General features: G+C 40.9%; 1 protein-coding gene across 5 annotated transcripts in view; it reads right to left on the minus strand.

Annotated features, from left to right (window-relative positions):
- Window positions 1-540: 540 nt before the first annotated feature.
- Window positions 541-12,932, minus strand: part of LOC309368068 (multidrug resistance-associated protein 1-like) — a 29,003-nt gene continuing 16,611 nt past the window's right edge. For 2 of the 5 annotated variants that reach the window (XM_081907857.1, XM_081907859.1), the window contains 13 exons: window positions 11,744-11,804; window positions 10,472-10,514; window positions 9,999-10,218; window positions 9,261-9,415; window positions 7,455-7,610; window positions 6,856-7,055; window positions 6,132-6,258; window positions 5,525-5,626; window positions 4,224-4,367; window positions 3,176-3,334; window positions 2,253-2,419; window positions 1,552-1,746; window positions 541-804 (listed from right to left, as the gene is read on the minus strand). In XM_081907857.1, the coding sequence (XP_081763983.1) occupies window positions 669-804; window positions 1,552-1,746; window positions 2,253-2,419; window positions 3,176-3,334; window positions 4,224-4,367; window positions 5,525-5,626; window positions 6,132-6,258; window positions 6,856-7,055; window positions 7,455-7,610; window positions 9,261-9,415; window positions 9,999-10,218; window positions 10,472-10,514; window positions 11,744-11,804 (1,865 nt within the window). In that variant the 3' untranslated portion in view covers window positions 541-668. Of the gene's footprint in view, window positions 805-1,551; window positions 1,747-2,252; window positions 2,434-3,175; window positions 3,335-4,223; window positions 4,368-5,524; window positions 5,627-6,131; window positions 6,259-6,855; window positions 7,056-7,454; window positions 7,611-9,260; window positions 9,416-9,998; window positions 10,219-10,471; window positions 10,515-11,743; window positions 11,805-12,932 lie in introns of those variants that run through there. The other 3 variants (XM_081907858.1, XR_014167523.1, XR_014167524.1) reach the window with 3 other exon arrangements.

Consider the following 12,932-nt stretch of genomic DNA (forward strand, 5'->3'; position numbering starts at 1 on the left):
TTTGCTGGATTTTATGGCAGGGAATGTCCAATTGCGCGGTTCTATCCTACTTCACTTGCATTTTCTGGGACCTCACAGGTGATATTTTTGTTGGGAGTACTTTGAGTTTAGTAGTAGCGAGTTATCTGGTCATTAGGCAATACTGTCTACCCTGAACCATAATGACAAACTGGCAGGAAGAAAGTGAACCAGGGTATGTGTTTAGGAACTGAAATCAAAATATTGCTTCACTTCAGATTTTTATGCCATGCTTTTTCAAAATTGTAACAAGCCCCCGCCCCCCCCATACTTGGTGATGATCAGGACTGTGTTCGCAGGCCTGCCTTCCCTTTCCCCAGTCAGATGTCCAGACTGCAGCTCATCGATCCCAGCCAATAGCCAAGGTTGATGGGAGTTGCAGTCCGAAATGGACAAATAGCACTGGGTTAGCAAAGGCTGCTCCAGAGCCAGAGGGGCTAAACTGATTCTCATCAAGCTCCTTGTAATTAATAAGCTGCTACAAGTTTGCTAACTTTGATAATGTTTACAGACACATACACCTTGTATTAAAAACATTTAATATTGGCAACACAGTTCATTTTTAATTTTCTTTTTAAAAAATTCCTATAAAATGAAGTAATTATTGATATAATTCTTGTAGAAGAATTCAGGAAAATAATAAGCACTGTTCATATTAAAGATTGGGTGTCGGCCTCCTGTGGTATTCCAGTTTCTGATACCATTTCATAAAATATGCCTTTCTGTTGTAGCAACCTGGCTGGAGTATCAAATTCAGCAATCCTTCCAGAGTTCAGAACAAGCACCCTGAAAGAGCAAAACAATGTAATGGGGAAACCTTTAATCTAGGAAGAGTTAGAGCTGATCAACTTGCAAAATAAAATTTACATTAAGCAGTTCATTTGTTAATTAAAGATTTCGGGGATGAAGGCTGACTACTTTAAGGCAGGAGAGGGGAACCTGCGGTTCTCCAGGTGTTGCCGGACAGGAGTTGGAGTCTCAGCTTCCGGAAGGCAAAAGGTTCCTGACCTCCGCAAGGAACAAGGAACAGCGCAGTATAAGAGCACAAGCTCTGCTTATTGAAGATTGAAGGTTAAATTTCTATTTAAACAGAAGATAGCAAGTGATGTGAAAGACGAAATAACCCAGAGTCAACCGTATTGAGGTAGATGAATAAATCTGACATGATACAAAGTAACTTCCTATCTTCCAAAGAACTTTCTTTAAAAAAAAATGCTGACCTCTAAATTCCTGAATGCAATTACCTTTTCATCAAGCAAATTTGATTCTACAAATCTGTGGCTCCAAAAACACTTAGCCATTGAGCTTTGTGTGTATTACAATGGGCAAATTCTACTGAATCCAGTAGTGCTACTTACCTAACATTCAATAGGCAGCAGATGGCAGTTCTTTTTTATGAGGAGACAGTCCATGTAAACTGAGGCGGGATGGAGATTTTGTTTGCCCCAGGCCCAAGAAGAAACAGTTTATCCCTTTACTTTCAGGAGCTGCTTAGAGGGGTGGGAAAACCACATGCCACTTATAGCAACATACCTATCAGAATCCAGTATGGAATGCAGCCTGTGGGCAATGGTTAGTACTGTGCAGTTGTGGAATTCTGACCGGATTGTGGATTGCACTTGATTGTCTGTTTCCATGTCAACAGAGGCTGTTGCTTCATCCAAGATTAATACTTTCGTCTTTCGTAGCAAAGCACGAGCCAGGCAGACAAGCTGTCTCTGCCCCATGCTGACAAAAACAGAAATACAGTTTTAGTATGTGCTCTCGAATGGCGCTAGGCCTCAATTTCTGATTGGGCAGCTGGTGGCTGCTGCACCATCATGTGAATAGGCATGCAGGTTTTATGTTTGTGTGCGTACACAAAAAAGGATGACTACAGAAGGATCGCAGATGTGAACAGTGCTAGGAATATGGATATCCCATTAGAAAACCACTGCTAGTCTGAGAAGCAAATATGGGGATATGTGAACAGACTCTGTCTAGGGCAGTTTACTATGTGCAAGAACAACCCCCACCCTGCAAAACTCTGGATAGGTCTAAGGTGAACAGACATCCAAGTAGAGAATGGTAATGTTTCTTCATCCTTTGTCCCTTACTTTGGCCTGCCAAGTAACACTATCTGTGGGTAGCTTCATCAGTAGAAAACCACTTTGGAATACTAGTACTCCTCTGCTAGTGGAGATCATTATTCTTCAGGTTACTTAGCTCACCCCTTAACATAGTTTAAGACATACCTCAGGTTTTCACCACCCTCGGAGATCTCATGGAGAAGTTTCTTTGGGAGTGACTGTACAAAGTTCTTCAAGTCACACAATTCCAGTGCATCCCACAGTTCAAGATCAGAGTATCTTCCAAGTGGATCCAAGTTTGACCGCAGTGTCCCTGAGAATAAGACCGGGTCCTATGGAATAATGTCTAGACAGTATTTCCATGTAGTATAATATTAGCGAGTTTAGGTTTCAGATTGATAATACTTTTGGGGTGGGGTCAGGAAGGGCTGCTGTTCCTCCGCCTCCCCTCCCCATCATCAAGCTATTAAATCTTGACTGGTTTTAGATATATTTGTAAAGAAGCAATAGATTGGCATCAACCTCATTGAGTGCAAACAGAATAAATGGCAAATTTATTTTTAAAGATAGCTGAATCTGAAGACCAGGAGGGACAGACCATGGGCTGCTATTCCCTTTCAGAGCACAATAAACTTGGCCAAAGCCAAAGGCTGTTGTCATGCCAGTTATCTTAGAGTAAGCTTTCATCAGAAGGGCAGTTGGAAAAAAGGCAGGAGATCAGTAGGCAATGAGAAGCCCATGCAATAGGAAGTGAGAAAGGGGTGGAAAGAACTCTGAAATATGCCACTAACTAGGCATAAATTCCTGAATCCCTGGGCAGGCATTCCTGATACATGTTTCATATGTTATCCCCTATTTTCCCCTCTCCTAAAATAGTCAGTAAAGGACTGGTTTCTTCCAAGCCAGCAGGCGGTTAAATGCAATGCAAAATCAACAAGTGGACCTAATGGATTACAATATTTTTTGACAAGTTCATTAAAACTATTGCAAAAAGAATAATGGCAGAATTCAAAAGACTAAAGCTTATAAAAGAATTGTATGTGTGGATATTATACAGACACATACAAACACACGCACACAATGCTAACCTGTGGAATAATGTTCAGGTTGCCACGTAGGTCATGCAAACCAATAGTTGATATATCAATGCCATCAATGATTATTTTGCCTCCAGCTCTTTCTATTATCCTAAACAAACTATTTGTGAGAGTCGATTTGCCAGCTCCTGTTCTTCCTATTATTCCAATCTGTAACAAAATATATGTGCATTTTAAAATGGTAGCAGTTTCACTATGTTACTTAACACATGCAAAGAAAACAGTATAGTTCCATATAAAAAAAAGCAAAACGGTTTTGAAAAATAAAAACCTTCAACAAGAAATCTCTACTAGCAAAGGTTAGTGCCCAACATTAGTAGATAACTGATTGTTTTTTCTGGTTCACACATCAACCACAGTGCTTGTGCCATGCAGGAATATCCATAGAGCTCAACAGAGTGCACCCACCACACAAATATAGATTGGGTCCTGAGATCACTAACAAAAACCTAAATGCCTTCTTTTTTACACAAACCTTTTCTGAATAATTTTTAAAATTGATTGTCCACTGATTACCTTCTGCTGCTACTGCTACTTTGTCATTGGTTTTGGTACACATTTGATGCTTATTTTTTTTGTTTTCTTCATACCACTCTGATATTTTATTATGCGAGCAGTTTATACATCTTTCAAAATAAAGTAATAAAGAATGGAGCATGTTTTCAACTGGTCAAGGACACTGGCTGACAATCCAGTCCAGAAGAAAGTTTGCTCGAAACCAAGGCCCTATGCATGTTCTGGTGTGTACTTGGGGCTGTGATGCCTGAAAAATGCTACATTTCCAAACTGAAGGGACAGCCTGATAGCACAATTGAATACAGACATGTTACAGCCCTCTATTGATGTTAGATGGGCAGCATTTTAAGACAGAGAAGTGATCCAACTCACTTTTGTCCACAGGAAATCACTTAAACCAGGGGCACTCAGTTTCAAGAACAGCAGCCACAAATAACACAACAAACTTTGAAAACATATATTTAAATAGATATATTTTTAAAAGGGAAACAGTTGTGACAGAGTACTTAATTTGGCACGTTACCTTCTCTTCTTTGCAGCTTTGAAAAGTTACATCCTGCAGAGCCAAGTCCAGATCTGGCCTGTACCGAGCTTGGAAATTTACAAACTGTATTATTCCTTCCTTGGGCCATCCCACAGGTGGACGATTGGATAATATCCAGGGGGCCTAAAATGGATAAACAAACTTTGAAGCCGATAAAACAAGCCACAAATTAGTGAGCATCAAAACGTGTACTTAAAAGTATTTCACAATACAGTCATACCTCGAGTTAAATATGCTTCATGTTGAGCATTTTCAGGTTACGCTCCATGGCAACCCGAAAGTAACAGAACGCGTTACTTCCGGGTTTCGCCGCTCGTGCGTGCGCAGACACTCAAAATGACGTGCGTGTGTGCAGATGCTCAAAATGATGTCGTGAGCGTGCGCAGAAGCGGTGAATTGTGACCTGCGCAGACGTGCAGTCACGGGTTGCTTTTTACTCAGGATGCGAATAGGGCTCCAGAATGGATCCCGTTCACATCCAGAGGTACCGCTGTATATAAAATTAGCCCCTCCACCACTGCAGATGATGATGTCACAAGCTGAAGCTGCCTGCCCAGGCTTCTATCCAAGAAAGCGCTAAGCTACTTTTCCTATTAGCAAAAGGATTTGTGCTTGCACAATGGAACTTTGCCCCATCTCCACCCCTGTGCACCCCCTAAATCTGTTCTGTGTTCCCCCACCCCCAAGCAAATTTGGAGTGGGCAAGGGGAAAGGAGAAGGGAGAAAATTCTGTTGCACAAGCACAAATCCTCGTGCTGCAAAAGTTTAGAGAATCTCTGGCTCATGGCTACCTGCCCATCAGCTGAAATAACTGATACCATCAGATACATGGGAACTTCTTGGAAAACCCACTGCATGCTGATCCTTTCAACCTTTGAAAAGGACCATCATATTCCAGAATAAAGGGTCTTCTTGCTATTGCTTTCCCCTAATTTTTGTCCCCTTCATCACTGTGTGGCAAAGCAGTCCCTGCCAGAGTTAATGTAACTGGCTCTCACAGAGACTGCTCCATTGAGCAGCAATGAGGTAAAAAGCGTAGGGTTCCCTGCTCAGTTCCTGCTCCTCTCTGCTTACACAGGAGAGCAGAGACTAACTGAAAGCAGGTGCTCTTTGCAGCAGTTTATCCTACCCTTTTAAAGGATGCTCCAGCAGCAATCACAACCTAAACTTAGAAAGGTCTGAGCCTTCCAGTTCTCTGCCAACTAATTTTTTTTAAAAAAAAATCTTCATTACTTAATTTCAAGCTGTATACTTATCGTCATTTCACAAAAGCTGTTTACCTCTTTGTCTGTCTTTTCATATTCACAAACCCTTTCAATGGCGACTGCATTGGTTTCAATTTCACATGCTTTTCGGACCCAAAAATTCAAACTTTGAGTTATCTGAAATAAATAAATACTTGTTTATAGAACTTGTTGCAGTGGGTTTAACCTGTTAAAATCTGTGTGGTTCTAGAGAGTCACTGCATAGAAAAAATATAAAGGAGAGGATAGCTTTATCCTGTTTTAAGAAATACTTAAAACCAATGTTATGCTGCTAGGCATACTGAATGGCTTAGATCTAAAGGCATCTTGTGTGAGCAGAAAGACACTTCTTAATTTTCCTGTCCCACTGCAGCCCCTCCATGCCGTTCCAGAGGGTCCCTTGAGATAGGAAAGGGGAATATAAACTGAATGAGCTAGGAGACCTGTATGCAAATTGGAGAGCCACTTGCCCCTATCTGGAGCCAACCCAATGTGTTGGCAGCACTTTGAGACTTCTTAGAACTGCTGGATTACCGCAGAGTTTGGCTTACTGTAACATCAATGATTCCACTCCTACCAAATTTGCAATCCATTTTCCAAGTAGTGCAACTGCATTAAAAAAAAAAAAAGCTTACTTACTTACATTCAGTGCATATGTTATTGATAATCCTACTGTGGCAGAGTCCACCTTGCTCCCAGCGAACACTGCAAGCAATGCAGCAAGGAAGACCATCAAGTTTCCCAGTAATTCAAGTCTGACAGCCAGCCACCTGTCATAAGTGCATGCCAAGATTAATTAGGATTCAATTACACAGTTATCAAATTGGTTAGAAGTATCTGCATTTTCAGTCCTATCAATTAAAATAAGAATATAGCTTGGTGCTTTGGGGAAGGGCCGTGGTTCAGTGGTAGTGCACCTGCCTAGCATGTGCACAAGGTCCCAGCTTCAATCCCTGGTCCTTGCCCCCCCTCCCCCCCGGTAGGGCTAGAAGAGACCCCCCCCCCCGCGGTGCCTGAAATCCTCGAGAGCCTCTGCCTGTCAGTGCAGCCAGTGCAGGTAACTTACAACTTACAGACATTTAACTTGTGTGCATTCAGCTTTGTGCGCTTGGAAAGTAAAAGGGGGCAAAAGTGGGGCGGGCGTCCAGGGAAAAAGCTACTTCTGGAAAAAGAACTTTGGCAATCCCACCCGCTATTGAACCCAATGTGTTTTGACTATACTCAATTTTGGATTTACACGCTATCCCCGGAACATAACCCCCACATAAGTTGAGAGTTGCTTTAAATGAACTAGATGGACTCTTCCTATGTTTCTAATCTGTGTATAAATCCTTTCCCATGATATCCTAGGATCATTAATACAGTACCTGTTTGAGATCACGTTGTTGTAGAAGCAAACCATGTTCTCATTGACGACATCTTTGTTCTGATTAAGAAATCTTTCCTGATGTCCAAATGCTCTGATTGTGGATACACCTACAAGCGTTTCACTGAAGTGTGAAATTATTGGTGTTTGCGTAGCTCCAGATAACCGTCGGATTTGTCTGGAACTAGCAATATAGTATCGCTAATGAAAACAGACAAAGGGAGGGACAGGTAAGAAGTGTGTATAGGGCACCAGGGCATTGTTTTGATTTGATTCAATTGCATTGTTTTATATGGTATTGTTGTAAGCCTCTCTGTGGCCTACTGGCAAAGGGCAGCATACAAAACTCTTAAATATATAAATTGCCTTAGACCAGAAAACCTCCTACATACCCTACATCTTAGAATAAATATAGGCCTCGGATTGCAGAACAGCAACTTTCCCCTGAATTGTGCAATGCAAGTCAACTGCTCAAGAGGAATGCAATCCTCTACCCTTTTAGTTAGATAATATAATTAAAATAAAATAAATGGGAGTAAAACAAGGATGTGTTTTATTATTATTTTTCTGAATGCTCAGCCTGGCACTTATTCAACTTACCTGCACAGTGAAATATAAGTATCCAAGTGGAATAACCCCCAGTATGAACAGGGGTGATGTATACACAATCACAAGGATCGTTCCAACCACATCTAGTGTACAGTTCAACCAAGTCCGTAGATAATAATGGAAACGTATATCAACTATAAACATATCCTAGGATAATTGGAAAGAGGGGGGAAAGAACAGACATTTTTTTTAAAAAAAAAAATCCTTCTTATATATTTGAAAACACTTGATTGTTTCTCTACTACCATGTTCATAGAACTGCATTTGTAGGTGTTGCCCCTAGGCTGTATACCTTTAAGAAACAGAAGCAGTAGTGAAGTCTACAGGGTCAAAGTGTTATGATGATATGAGTACTACGCAGCTGCAAATAAGCTCAATGTTTACATCACATGATGGGTCTAAGCGTGGGACAGGAAGTTCCAACCTGTTCTTAGGGTTGTGTTCTCAGTGTAACATGAAACCTTCCTGTTGTTTGTGTCCAGGAGTAGTGAGTCAGTTGCTCGGAGGATTCTGAGAGAGAAGTCATGCTTTTGTACAGTGTACAGTTCGGGAATAAAAGTAGGATCAAATAGACTACTTTTCAGAACGTTTTCTTTCTCCTGCTGCTATGCAAGGGGGAGAGGAGTGTGCACGTTTCAGGAGGGAGGTGTCGCTTATCAAAGACCTTCCTGGTCCGGATGCCAGCCAGGGTAGGTCACTGGAAACAGGCCCCAAGTGACTGGGAAGAGGAGCCAGCCTTTCCCGAGGGGGGCAGTTTCCAACACAAAGCCCAACATTTAAGTAAACCATGACAGTGCACTCATCCCTCACTTGCCTTCCAGGAATAGACTTTATTCACACAATTTTCCTAGAAGCAATTAACATGGAAATGAGCACATAACTGCCACTAGATCCTGGTTGATTTCCGGAAGTAGCTTTTACATGAAACTGAAATATAATGCATAAAATAACAGTGAAATATCAGCAAAACAGACCAGCCATGTGAATGCAGTCTAGATCTCTTTTCAATTTGATTAAATACACCTAATCAGACTCTTTCTAACTTCCAAATAAATGCGCAAATTATTTTAGTGCTACACTGCTATACATAGTTGTGCTTTTGTTGTTGTGTTCTTAATTTTTTATAATAAAATATATTCAAGGTCACACTGCAGTTGATACTTGCCCGGGTAGGTCTCATAAAAAATAAGAAATAGGAAATAGCTGTAAAAGCTGGAATAAGTTGACGGGGGTACCACAGAGTGAGAGGTGTTGATTTTGTTGCATTGCCTGAACCTTGGCAAGAATTCTCTTGCACATGAAGCCATTTTACTGTTTCATTTAAAGAAAAAGAGAGATAGAAAGGTAATGACAGAGGTAATGATAGGCTGCTACGAGAATCTTTCAAACAGATACTGGTTTTAACTGATTGTTTTATTTAAATTGTTGTAAGCTGGCCTGAGCAATGCAAACTGATTAAAAGGGTGGGGCATATGTTTACTAAAGAAATGGGATATAAAAAACTTTCCAGAATGCCCTTCTTCTGAGAAAGGACTGACATTTCTAGATGAAAAAACTCAGGTGATCTAGCCCTGTGTATGCATCCTTCCAACTGGAAATTGTCATCACTGTCAACATGGAAAGGAAAATGGACCAGTGGCTTCTTGCAGTGATGACAGTCTGAGATGCATTCACACTGGGGGGGGGGGGCACGAAAGGGTAAGTAACTTTCCCGTGACCCAAGGATGAGAGGCAGCAGATTCTGACCACCCTCCCAAAGGTGACACACAAAACAGACAGAGAGTATTTGCTCCTTACCTTTGTGAACCTGTTGATGATTTGACCTACGGGGTTAGTTTCAAAATACTGGAGTGGAAGGTGGAGCACACTGTCTAGCAACTGATGATGCAAAGACCGGGATGCAGAGAGAGATCCTCTAGTGAGCACATATGCACCACAGCAAACCAGAAGACCTTGGATGAACAGTATTAAAGGCAACATTAAGAATTTCATCTAACTTAGTTTCAAAGAATTCAGCACAGCAGCTTCTCCATTCAAGATAGCTTTGTGTGAACCTTAATCCATCCTCTCTGCTGGTCTCCCAAGTATGGAGAGAGATGATGAAGTAAAGAGTTTAACTCAGTGGGCCCTTCAAACTTCCAGGAAACCCCAAGCAGTGACTCAACGCTGCTGGGAAGCCTGAGGTACCAGAGCATGCAAAATCACAGTAAGCAGTTCAGATTGTATTATGCATGCAACAAAGAGGTTCCCTGAACTGTTTGTTTCCTACAAAGCATGCCTTTGGCATACCCCCTCCACAGATCTCCCTAACATGTGTTAAGTGGCATCACACTAAAGCAGTGTTTGTAATCTTGATGAACAATTAAATGCTTCCTTTGCCATCTGGAGATGAGCAGAAGGGGCCAACCTTGGAGAATGACTGCAAGAATTGACCCTTGGAGAATGACTTACATGAATCTTAATGTAGGAATGGCAAGGAAGCTAAACTGGGAAAAGCAAAGAAAATAGTCAGATGCCTCATATGTGTAGGCTTACCCTGTAGGAATCCCAAGAGCCCATAGATACTAAGTTTGTAGTTTCTTAATTGTTTCCATTCTGTGTAGTCTTTGATTTCTTTTGCTTCTGTTGTCCATGTGCTGAGCCACAGATTTTGCCCTATGGCTACAACATTTTGGCCTATGTAAGCTGCTACGGTTAGCCACACCCATGACCAGCCAAATGCTTGTAGGTACTTCAAAACAATTGACATTCTCATCTAAATATAAAAGATGTTCATGAGAGTTATTACAATATGCAGACAGGATAGTCTTGGTAAATTATGTAGGTAGAATAAGTGATTTATACTTCTTCAAACCCAATATAAAATTATAAAACTCAATTTCGCATAATGAGTCTTCAAAAATACATTCTCCCCTTCAAGCAACTGATTTCACATTTGCGTCTACAATTTATTTTAACTGCTTGTTGCATTTTAGAAACATGTAAATAACATTTTAAAAAATACTTACAGAACCAGTGGCAACTTTTTCTTTCTTCATTAAGAATGCATTCCTTTGATCAAAAGAAGAATTGCAATAAAAGCTGTTTTACATTAAAATAAAAAACGAAACATAGAACCCATCTAAAAACAAGTTGTGAGTGTTAAAACCTTCAGGCCCTCTACAGAATAGGCAGAAACTGTGCCTTCTCTGATGGACAGGAGTACAGGTGTACCCCAGCCTCAGGCCACTTACATCAAGGGCGGGTTGAAGAAGACAAACCCACAGTTGTGTGTAAGTGCACAATAAGGAATTGGAGCACAAACAAAGCAGATTGCCACTTACATTTCCTTCACCAATTCCTCCTTCCTGTTCCATCTCCCCATATCACATTCCACACCATTAGGGGTGGGGGAGAGGTGGGTGGGTTCCATGAGAAAAGCTTTTCCATTGGCACAGTGTGCTCCAGTGGGAAATAGGCAAAGAGCCCAATTCCACTCACGGGCATTAGGATCTTGCCCTGTGTTTCTATAATATGCCCACAAGAGGGCTGCACCACAAATCTAAATGAAAAGCAAATGATTCAAGGGGATTGAGGATGCACTATTGCATTGTTTTTACTACTTTGTTGTTTGCTGCCTTTGGAAGGAAGGGAAAGACAGAAATTTAGCAAACACTCATTCATAGCACTGCACTCTTTGGATGCCTCCACTCTAGGAGTGAAAGCTATTAAGAGTGGTTTTCATATAGTACTGAACTGAAAACTCCATTTTAGAACTCCCCCATTCCCAAGACTGGGGCTGTAGAAAAGGAGAAAGACATCTGGGTATTTGCAGGGCGGATGGTTAGTTACAGCTACACTATCCTGGTCTCTGCTTCAAAATGATTCTGTCAAGCCGGCTACCTACTCTGCAAGAATCCTCCAATTTCATAACTACCACATATCCTATTATCTTGGTTTGAGTAAGGCTAGAGTTTCTTTGTATATGCCTTCAGCTTTGGGGTCACCAGCCACCACTGGATCCACAAGATCCAAATGACAGCCAATGTATATACTAAGAGATCTGCTGGTCCCTCTCTGAATGCATTTGCAGCTCTACTTTTCTCCCTTTTGAGCTATTGTGTATACTTTATTTCATAAAATTCATAAACCACTTGCACTGTAAAGACAACAACTTCAAAGCAGCTTACAAAAGATAAACCAGTAAAATAAAGAAAAAAATACAACCCTACTTTAAAACAAACAAAAGTTTAAAATTACCTCATGGAAAGTGACTCTAGCAGCTATTTCTGAGTACTCACCTGTCTTTTTCCCCCAGCTGTCTTTTCTTTGGTACAATGTGGTCTCTTGTTTTGATTTTACCTTAAGAACAAGGTTAAACAGGATTTATAATAAATAATAATAATTACCTACTGAAATACCTACAATATATTGGGTTGAATCCAGAGACACCAGAAATTCTGGCAATGGTGCTATGAGCTGAACAGCACCATGAGCTGTTGTGCAAGATCTAGCAGTTTGTGCACTTTGTGCAACATCAAACAACAGCTTATGCAATGACTTGTACAAACAGCAGCACATCTCTGGATTCTCCTCTCTCCTCAGGCAAGGAGCTTGTGCAAAGTCATAAAAAGAGACCTTGTGCTTTTGTGCAAACACAACGTTTTTGGATTCAACACAATAAAGTGTAGTCAAATGAACATTCATCAGGATAGAAAGATCATTTAACTGCTGATACAAAACATATACAAATGGTGTGAACTTAATTTCTATGTTCGTTCATTAGTCGGTCAGTGATCTCCACCCTCCCGCTGCCCCAACAAAATGAATGCAGCCATCCATTCTACTGGGCACAAAAGAAGTACTGAAATATTATAATATGATATTCCAGCATCTAAAGCTAGCTGAATTTAAGCAAAATAATTAATTTGACTGTTACAAATGACTTGTTTATACAAGTGATTATCTGTTCACTTTTTTCTTTCCTCTTCCATCAAAAGGCCCATCAGAGCCAACAACCTCTGACAAGATCAGAGTTGGGGCCCACCTCTCCTTCATCGCATGGGAGGGATTCACAAAGAATAGTTGGACTGTTATTTCTAGAGAGTGAATCCTATAGACAAATACAGTCAGTTGTGAATGATCTAGGCTAGTCAGAACATTCAGTGCATGATGGGGCAGAAAGATCACACTTGAGTACCATCCCACTGCACTTTACATGCTATTTGCTATAATATGTAAATGGTGAGTTTCATGACAGTGTATGGTGTCATGGGTAAAGTACTGAACTTAGAATGAAGAGATCTGGGTTCTCTTACAACTCACCATGAAGGAAACTGGTGTCCCTGGCCTCCCACTCAGTTTAATCTACTTTTTAAGTTTATAGCCAACCCACAGGGAGACACTATATTCTGCCTGAGCTCCTTGGGAGGAGGAGAGACAAAAAGTAATTGATTTCTACATGCACATATATAGCAGATAAGGTGTCAC

The sequence above is a fragment of the Podarcis melisellensis genome, assembly GCF_964234715.1.
Source record: "Podarcis melisellensis genome assembly, chromosome: 4".
Lineage (NCBI taxonomy): Eukaryota > Metazoa > Chordata > Lepidosauria > Squamata > Lacertidae > Podarcis > Podarcis melisellensis.